At 49.4% G+C, this 9,955-nt stretch overlaps 1 protein-coding gene across 1 annotated transcript; it reads right to left on the bottom strand.

Annotated features, from left to right (window-relative positions):
• Positions 1-1,296: 1,296 nt before the first annotated feature.
• Positions 1,297-9,954, bottom strand: Mrpl21 (mitochondrial ribosomal protein L21). Its single transcript, XM_005351615.1, has 7 exons — positions 9,811-9,954; positions 8,055-8,112; positions 6,678-6,763; positions 5,090-5,253; positions 3,821-3,873; positions 2,832-2,935; positions 1,297-1,505 (listed from the first exon to the last, which is right to left on the bottom strand). Exons 1-7 carry the CDS (start codon positions 9,908-9,910, stop codon positions 1,441-1,443), a joined length of 630 nt encoding a protein of 209 aa, XP_005351672.1. The 5' UTR covers positions 9,911-9,954; the 3' UTR covers positions 1,297-1,440.
• Between the last annotated feature and the right edge of the window lies 1 nt (position 9,955).

The following is a 9,955-nucleotide window of genomic DNA, read 5'->3' as shown; positions in this document are numbered from 1 at the left end:
AGACAGGGGTCTCCATGGGTTCTATGGCCAGCTGGCCTGGCTTACATAATAGTGGAGAAACTGTCTTGAAAGAAGTGCAATGTAGGTCAGAGTCCTGGAAGTTGTTCTCTGTGGCACACATGCAACCTGGTCCCCCAACAGAGGGACAGACAGGAAAGAGAGAGAGAGAGAGAGAGAGAGAGAGAGAGAGAGAGAGAGAGAGAGAGAGACAGAGAGAGAGAGACAGAGAGAGAGAGACAGAGACAGGCTCTCTCGTTTCAGGCTTCTGACAGAGTTGGTCAGTGGGGCGCCACCCCCGCTGCACACAGGAGAAGCAGAGGAACCTGGCCAGTGGCTGTACAGGAGTTGTCTCCCACCCCAATCCAAATGCGCACCCTGGGAATGGTGGTGCACACATGTAAATCCAGCACTAAGAAGGCTGAGACAGAGGATTGCTTCAAGTTCAGGGTCAGCCTGGGCTACATAGAGCGATACTGTGACTCAAAAACAACTCTAAGGGTGATTCCTTATGGCAGCTAGGAAAATCACTGAGATTTGAACACAGGCTGCATCAGTGGAAGACTGGCAGTTCCTGTAAACGGCCTGCAGCGCCTCCCTGATTCCAGGCTTCTGGTTGTGATCCTCTGAGCCCAAGGGACCTTTCTGGTGGTCCTTCCCAAGATGGACCTGACTCAACAGGGTCACAGCTCTGTAGCCAAATCTTCCCAGGATCAGAGCTCCCCTCTGTCTCATCCTAACTGTCACTGTCTCCAGAAAGCAATGTGCCCTCCTCTACCCTGGGGCTGCTGAACACCGACCACCCTGTACTGTGACCTCTACCTGATGGAGCAATGGAGGCAAAAGGAGAGCTGTTGACGCTCGGTATCAATCACTGAGCCACTTGCAGCTTTCTATCCTGGAACAGCTTCTTTCCTTCCAAGACAGGATTAGGTAGTTGAGGCTGGCCCAGGACTTACTATATAGCTAAGGATGACCTTGAATTTGGGATCCTCCTGTCTCAGTCTCTGAGAGCTGGAGATGGAACCCAGAGCTTCCTGCACACTAGGGAAGTGGCCTGCCACCTGGGCCACATACCCAATCCCAGCTGTTAACCCATCCCTGGTCTTGACCCTTTCCCAGGTATCAGTACCCCCTCTGCTAAGAATACCATTCTTGTCTGTTCAGGTAGCCAGCTTGGCCAGGGTTGGAGTGAAGGCTGGCCAGTCATTTTCTCCAGGTTTGCTGTTATGGCTCAGGGTGATGGCCGTTCAAACATGGCGGATGTCCACCAATAATCAGGCACGAACTGGCTCAGTTTCCTACAAAATACTTTATTTGTTTTTATTATCAGACAGGGTCTTGTGTAGCTCAGCCTGCTCTGGAACCTGTGATTTCCCTGCCTCAGCATCCTGAGTGCAGACCTGAGGTTATTTTCATGCTTCTTAGATATCCGCTCTGTGGTCACAGCAAACGAGGTGCAATCTCTATGGTGTTAATCCGGAGGATGGTCTGTGGGTTCACGATGACTGAAAGAGAGAACCTTCTCACAGGCTGGGCCTCATCTCCTTCGCAGACAGCCGGTCCCAGCTCACTCCAACAGTGCATGCTGTCTGCCTCCTGGCCATGTCCTCTCCCCCAGTCTTTATTTATGTATACTGACCACCTCACTCACCCCAGGGGCTCCACCTACAGTTGCAGATGTTGGAACCCCAGCAGCCTGAGGTCTAGCTAGGGTCTGCTCCTCTAGCTGCACTGGCCTTAAAGTTTTGAGGGGAGGATGGACCAACTCACTCTGAGGGCCAGGAATGGGCAAGACTCCCTCCCTCTTTACACAGACTATGGCACTCCTGACTGGGGTGGATACACGAGACAACATCCCACTGCCTAGGACAGCTTCGCATCTGCCACTCTTACTATTTTGGGGGTGATGTAGGGAGGAAGCTGATTAAAAAAAAATTATTATTGCGTTTATTGTGTATGTGCATACAGGTTGCCACTGTGTGTGTGTGTAAGTCAACATGGGTAAAATCTCTCCTTCCTATGTGGGTTCTGGGGTTGGCAAGTGTCTTTAGTTGCAAGCCATCTCACTGGTCCTGGGCTTGGTTTAAGACAGGACCTTGCTGTGTTGCCCAGGCTGGCTGGGCACTCTGCCTCAGCCTCCTTAGTGCTGGGAACCCAGGTTGAGCACTGTGTCTGGTCAGAACCTCTGCTGTGCCACCCCACAGACAGACTCTGCAGCCACTCTGATCCTGGGCCCTGCCCTTGGGGCACCTCTGCCTTGCAGGGATTTGTGTTCTGTGTCCCTCTGTCATGCTTTGAGAACAATATCAAATGTCTACATGAGATCAAAGCAGGTAACAGGATGGGTCACACCTATTAGAGCCTAATAACCAGGCGCTCCCTCAGGGAAGAGGGGCAGTGGCATCTGCACTGAGGGTTCCCTGTGCTTCCCCTCAGGAACTCCCCTTCCTCCAGAAAAGAGAGAATGACTGGAGGGCAAGAGGCACTGGTGCTCCCTCCTGCCCTGCACGGTTCAGCTGGCCTCAGCCCCACATACCCAGGCCCACTGTGCCATGGAGTGTCAACTATACCCGGCGCATGTGTGAGCGGTTTTCCAAAACCACCCAAAATACCACTGCTGTCCCCCAGTGTCTCAAGGTGGGTGCCATACTGGGTTCACATCTGCTATGTTGCATTGGGGTAATGTGAGTAGTACTGGGGTCCTCACCCCACAGACACTGGCATGACATCACCCTGGCTTTGCCCAGTTACCTGGCAGGGAACAACAAATAGGCTACAACCATTTGTGCTGGGAGCACAGGGCTCCAACACACTCACTGTCTTGCACTTACTTTTTTTCTTTCTGAAGTTTTTCCTTTTCCTAAACTTCATGTTGATTCTGGGCCATGATTCTGTCTTTTCAATGACCGTGGCTTCAACACGCACGAGATCCTTTCTAGAAAAGAGGAAGGAAAGAACAACTGGGCGGTGGTCGGAGAGTGCCCCTCCTGGGCAGCGTCAGCCTTACTGGCACCCTGATGGGCCCCAGAGAACTCCTGGTTCTGCAAAGGTCTCACGCAGCCCAGACCGACCTTGAACTCCCCTTACATCCAGGGAGTGACTCTGACTTTCTGATCCTCCTGCCTCTGCTTCCTGTGCAGGGACAGCAGACATGTGCGCTACATCTGGTTTGTTCAGTGTAAACATCGTGAAAATAGTAAGAAAGCATAATGCAGAGTATTTAAAAAGTCTTTTAGTCAGGTATGGCCTCCCACTACTTGGGAGGCAGAGGCAGGAGGATGGCCACAAGTTCAAGGTCAGTTTAGTATACATTGTGAGTTCTAGTCTAACCAGGGCTATACAGTTAAACTCAAAAAGACAACAAAAAAACCTTTTTTTGTTTTTTTAAAATTTTGTTTGTGGCGATAAGACATAAAACCCAGGGTCTCACTGGCAGGCACTCTCCCCTTGAGCTGAACCACAAGCCCTTCGGACAATCTGAAAGACTACATGGCTGCCAGCTATGGTGGCGCAGGCTTTAATCTCACAGCCATGAGGTAGAGGCAGGTGCATCTCTGTGAAAGTGACTTTCAGAACAGCCAGGGTGGGCACAGAGAAAGACCCTATCTTGACAAACCAAAATAAAATAAATGAAAGAGAAGCTGCACTGTGACGGACGGCTGGACGCCTCTGGGTCAGCAAGCACCCTCCAGAATGGAACAGGATATTGCATTAGCTCTCACAGTGATGTGCAGTAATCCCCACTGGGCCCCACCACACTGTGTCCAGTCTGTCAATCAGCCCAGGCCCTGCCCAAGCCCAGAGTTTAGCAGCTCATTACCCAAGGAGTGGCTTGCCGAGGAGTGTGAAGTTGTCTGCCCCCACCAGCAGAACCTGAGAGGATAAAATGGAGCGTGTTTAATGGCTGGCTCCTCACCAAGGTCACAGAAACCACTGGGAGCAGGGAGTGGGTGATGCCCACAGGCTGAAACTGGATAGGGAACTGAAAACACAAGAGGCCCAGGGCCCACAGTGCAGGGAGATAAATGACCTCTGCAAGCTGATCTCTGACCCCACCACCCCTGGAGAGGTGGATGCTAGAGGATCAGGAGTAGTCTTGTCCTCACAGCAAGTTTGGGGCTAGCCTGAGATACAGGAGACCTTGTCTCAAATAAAAACTAAATGATCACACTAAGCTGTTGGGGAATATGATTTTAATGTGTGTTACTTTTGTTTCTGCTGCATTTGTCTAACTCTGTGAAGCTGTGAGTCATTGCCTGTCTAAAACACCTGCTGGTCTAATAAAGAGCTGAACGGCCAACAGTGAGGAGGAGCAAGGACAGGCAGCGGTAGCAGGCAGAGAGGACAAACAGGATGAGAGAGTATAAATAGACACGAGGAAGAGGAGGAGCAACAAGAGAACAAGGGAAGGAGGACGGCAGGGGCCAGTCACCCAGTCAGCCACAGAGTAAGACTGGAACATCCGATGGTCTAATACAGAGCTGAATGGCCCAACAGCAAGGCAGGAGCAAGGTTAGGTGGGGTGGCAGGCAGAGAGGATAGCTAGAAGGAGAAATCTGGAAGAGAAGGAGGAGCAAGGAGAGGACGGTAGGATGCTAGGGGCCAGCCATGGGGTAAGAGTGAAAGTGAGATATACAGAAGTAAGGAAAGGAAAAAGCCCAGACACAAAAGGCAGTCGGGTTAATTTAAGTTAAAAAAAAAATAAAGCTGGCAATAAACAAGCCAAGCTGAGGCTGGGCATTTATAACTAAGAATAAGCCTCTGTGTGTGTTTATTTGGGAGCTGGGTGGCGGACCCCCAAAAGAGTAAAGAGTAAAACAACAACACTAAGCGGCTCTGGCTGCCATCGCTGCTGCCCACACAGCATCCTGCTGGAAAGCTTGTTCTGAGCTCCAGTGGCGGTTTTACACTGGTGACTGAAATTCTATGGAGGCGCACTTGGCCTGCTCATCCTCCACCAGCCCTGGTTTCTCCTTTGCTCTGCCCTGCACTGATCCTATTCCGCATCCACCGTGACCGGACTCCTGTTTCTCAGCGATGCACACTTGGTGCCCGAGTCCCTGAATCCACCAAACAACTTGCACCTCACCTTCTCCAGCCGGATCCTCTCTCCACACTGGATGTCCAACTCGTTTTCAATTAGAATCAGGTCCTCAGAGGTCACCTTCCATTGGTGGCTGGCAAAGTGCACAACAGCAAAGAGCCGGCCGTACTGGCCCGTGGCGATCAGCTCATTCACCTTCCTCACAACCTCTGCAGGACAGCAGATGGCAGTCATTCCCTGGACAGGCCCTGGCCATCCACTTGTGAGGGGTGTTCCTTGCAGCCTGTCAGCCCTGCTTACCCACCCAGTGGGCAGGTTCAGGGTTAGGCTGGTGCTCTCAGGAGTGTGGACAGGAGTGCAGTTCTGGGGCAGAACCCTCACTTTGTTTTGCTTTTTTTTTTTTAAATCAATTAAGAACGGTGGGCAAGCTGAACATGAACGGCACATGCCTATAATCCCAGTATTTGGGAGGCTGAAGCAGGAGGATTGTAGTGGTTTGAGCCTAGCCTCAGCTACATCCCAGGGTGACGGTGTATGCAGTCTGAGAAGTGAAAGGACAGTCTTTCTGCAGCTAAGGAGCCAGAATTCTGTCTCTCTGAGCTGACACCTCTCCTCACTTCATCTTCTCTGACCCCATTATCACCCTCTGGCTCAAGTCCCCTAGCCCTCAACTTTGACATGAAAGGCACCAACTGAGCACTGAGACCCCACCCTAGGCCAAGGGCTGGATACATAGGATGGACATGACAATTCCTGTCCTGGAGACAGGCTAAGGCCAGAAGCAGCTCCTCACATTATTGGTGAAGGCTCAACGAGGAAGAGCCTTCAGTGTTCTTGGGCTCAACAGTCACAGAACTGGCCAAACACAGATAAAAAATACTCAGAAAACAACAACAAAAACATCAAAACCAAATGGGTGCACACACCAAACACACACAGCCCTCTCCTGATGGTGGTGCCCTGAACAGTGCAGTGGAGTGAGCACATAGGTCAGCGACAGACATGCTGCACACAAACACTTTGCTGTTCTACACCAGGGTGACATTCATGGATTCTGATAGCTGTGGAAAGTCCTCGCACCAAGTCCACAAGAGGCCTAAGCAGGACTGTATTTATCTTGAACAGTATCTCAAACAATATTTTAAATGCCAGAAGATTGTCCGCAACAATGGGCACTTCTAACTCTGGGAAATGCAGATGTGACTATAGCTGGCACAGCTGGGCTGCCTTTCCTGACACATAGCCCAGGATGGACATAAACTTGTGATTCTGAGCGCTGGGATGCCAGGCGTGCACCAACACATGACATAGCTGGAGATGGAGTTGCACCCACTCCCCACTCCCATCACGACTGCCTCGCGCAGATGCCAGAGGACTATTTATCAAATGAGCATGCACCTTAAATGTTGGTGTGGTTCAGAGCATTCAGAAACCCGCTATCTTGCTCCATGGCAATGATTAACTCAGAGGCTCATGAGAGTGGACACTAGGTACTACCCATTCATTTACCTTTTTGTTCTGGCTTTTGAAATAGAGTATAGGCTGGCTTCGAATACTCAGTAATCCTCCTGCCTGGGTCTCCCAAGTGCAAGGACTATAAAGGCCATTCTGCCCGGCCCCTGCTAAGTCTTACCTGCATGGTGTCTGGTCTCTTCAGCACGGTCTGGCAGAACCACTTCTTCCCAGGGTGGTGAACTCAGGGAGGTCTTAGGGACGTGTCTGAAAAGCCATTTCATAAACTCACATCACACACACATGAAAGGCAACTTCAAGTGCCCAAGAAACAGTTGTGTGGTGTCAGAATGGTGTGTGCGCACATGCTGCTATGGAGGGGTATGAGACCCACAACACTAATGCTGGCTCTAGATGACTAACGCAGGAGTTCCAGCTGTTCTGTCCCCTGGGGAATGTGCAGACTTCAGACCTAAGCCTTGTCTGTCTATGCTACTCACAACCACACAGAATATTTCGGTGCACATCTGCGAAATGAATGGACACTTTCCCACCATACCAGTTCTCAGAGTCTCTAGGAATATGAACTCCATGGTCTGTGGCCAGGCAGTGACCTTGGGGGACCAGGACTAGCTGGAAGGAGCTGTTCTCTAAGAGTCTCTGTTTGGCTGCCATTAGATTCAGTGACTGTGCAGGACAGAGCCAGATGAAGAATACAGAAAGATGGAGCTGAGAAGATGGAGTTGGTAGGAGGGCTAGACCTGTCACAGGAGAACTGGAAGAAGAGGCCGCTCAGTGAAATACTACTTGGGGGTTCTTTATGTTTTTGGGCTGTTTTGTAATTTGTCCTTCTAACAATCAAAGAAGCTTCTGCTGCTGAGAATATTCACATAGCAGGTTTCCTTACAGTTTTGGCCAAATCTGTATGTCAGATGCTGTTCTGGGAGTATGCATATATGTAACTTATGCATGCATTTATGTATTATTTGTTTGGGATCAAACTCTACGTGTGTGTGTGTGTGCACGCACATTTGTGCTGGAGGTGGAACCCAAGGCCTCAACTATGTTGGACAAACATACTATCACTGAGCTATAGTCCTCACAACCCCATCAAAATGTAGAGAATTTTTTTGTTGTTTTCTTTAATTTTAAAGACAGGGTCTCTCTATTATGTAGCTCTGGCTGTTCTGGAACTTGCTATGTAGACCAGGTTGGTCTCAAACTCACAGAGATCCATCTGCCTCTGCCTCCAAAGTGCTGCGATTAAAAGCATGTGCTAACAGACTACCATTACACCCAGCCTCAAATTTAGAGAAGCATTTTGGTTTGTTTTCTTGTTTTATTTTTCATAGGGTTTTCCTATGTAGCCTTGGCTATTCTGGAACTTGCTCTGTAGACCAGGCTGGCCTAGAACCCATAGACCTGTCTGCCTTTGCCTCTTGACTGCTGGGATTAAAGGCATGTGCCACTACTGCCCGGCTTGAGAAGTTTTAACCTGAAAGTAACATTTCTACAGATGAATAGAAAACCCATCAAACCCACATATTGGTATTATTACCCTTGTTGATACAAAGTGCTCTGTGAATTGAACCTTCGAGAAGCAGACCAGAGGGAGGCTGTAAGAACAAGAGAAACATGGTGGGTAGTTACTGTGATGAAATACACAGATCTGTTGGTCATGTCTGGTCTGACCTACTGTATCACAACCTGCCTCTGAAAGTGTCCAGGTGAGGACTGGTGATGGCTTGCTGGATAAAGTGCCTGCTATAAAGTGAGGGAACATAAGTTGGGATCACCAGCATTAAAATAAAAACCCAGGCACAGCATCACCTGCTTGTTCTCCCAGCACTCAGGAGTAGAGATAAAGGGATCTCGGGGGCTTGTTAACTAACCAAGTCAGCCAAAAGAGCCAGCTCCAGGATTAGTGAGAAACCTTCAGAAATAAGGTGGGGAGGGGATGGAGAGATGGGTCAGTGGTTAAGAGCACTGGCTGCTCTTGGAGAGGACAAAATTTAGTTCCTAGAACCTACATGGCAGCTCACAATCGGCTGTAACTCCAGTTCCAGGGGATCTGTGATAGAATCAGCCTGACTCCATCTTAGGCGTGAAATCCATCTTATGGTCTTAATAATAAAATCCCAGAGTCAAATATAGGGAGAAGTAGAGTGGCCAGCCACTAGAGCTCTTACCTCTACCAATGCTCAGACCAAAGGGGCGATCCTGTCTCTATAAATTCTCTCTACGAAACCTCAGACTAAATGCTGTCTCAGACTGAATCCTCAGACTGCATCCGTCTCCATGAATCCTCAGAAAGCACCTGAGCTTGTCTTCTTCCACCTTATACTCCTCTCTCCACTCGGCCATATTACTCCTGTGCTGGGATTAAAGGCATGGGATCCCAAGTGCTGAGTTCACCTTTGTGTGAGCTCTATTTCTCTTTTAGACAGATTTAATCTATAAGAACCCTTATCTCACCCATGCCTGAACGCTGACCTCTTGAACCCTGCCTTAGGGAAAGCAGCAGTGTGCATGAATAAAAAAGTTTGCTTTAATTAATTTGTCCATGATGGTCTGGGTTAGTAGTTTTTCTCCTCAAATCTATGGGATTAATATCTGATCTCTTTTAGACTCCACAAGCACCTTTACTAAAACGCATCTATAAGACAGCCCCCACAAAAATAAACATCAAAATAAGTCTTTTTTTAAAAAAGAAAAGGTAGAAGACAAACAGTGGTCACCTCACATTGTCATCCGGTCTCCACAATGGCATGTGCAGCCACCTGCACACATATATGCACACAACACATACTCAAAGCTAAAAGCATGGCCAACAAAACTAAAGACACACCAATTAGGTACTAGTTCTGTTTCAAGATGGTTCATCCATGGTCTAAGCCCCTAACATCAAAACCACTCACTCCTTCCCTCGACGTCATTTTTTCAGATCCGAGGGTGGCTAGCAGCCCGAGGACAAATGTCCATGTTCAGGCATCAAAACCCTCCACATACAGCGGCTTCTGAATAGCTTCTCTCTTAAGTCCCCTCTATATGACCCTGGGTGGTACTTCTCTGAGCCTGTTTGTATCTTTGTAATATAAGACCTACACACAAGCTTAATAGCGTTTTTCATTATTAAACAACGAATTGAAGCAATCGCGTTCTCATCCCAGGTTCTTGTATTCCAAATCCGGTGCACTATTCACCACGCACGCAACCAACACACACCTGGCACCAAGGCGGACTCAGACACACGTGCGGCAGACGGCGGGCGCACCGTTTCTTTTTTCTCCCTCCCCAGGACTCCCTGGTCTCACCAGCTCCGGGTCCCGAGGGTGCCAGGATGCTGCGGCTACATACAGACACCAACCGCCCGAAAGCCCCTGGTAACGCCGCGGCCGCTATGGACGCTGCCATTTTTTCACAGTCCCAACCGGAAGCGGAAGTCGCACGAACTCGTGC

Source organism: Microtus ochrogaster, chromosome 8 (genome assembly GCF_000317375.1).
Source record: "Microtus ochrogaster isolate Prairie Vole_2 chromosome 8, MicOch1.0, whole genome shotgun sequence".
Taxonomy (NCBI): domain Eukaryota; kingdom Metazoa; phylum Chordata; class Mammalia; order Rodentia; family Cricetidae; genus Microtus; species Microtus ochrogaster.
This window is presented reverse-complemented; position numbering and strand designations above follow the sequence as displayed.

What these genes read in the sequence shown, in the direction of transcription:
- Mrpl21 (XM_005351615.1), bottom strand. Translation starts at nt 9,910, where the DNA reads ATGGCAGCGTCCATAGCGGCCGCGGCGTTACCAGGGGCTTTCGGGCGG. An exon ending in AGCACTTTGTATCAACAAGG is followed by an intron (nt 6,764 to 8,054) that starts GTAATAATACCA and finishes ATGGCTTTTCAG; the next exon opens with ACACGTCCCTAAGACCTCCC. An exon ending in CTCGGCAAGCCACTCCTTGG is followed by an intron (nt 2,936 to 3,820) that starts GTAATGAGCTGC and finishes CCTCTTTTCTAG; the next exon opens with AAAGGATCTCGTGCGTGTTG.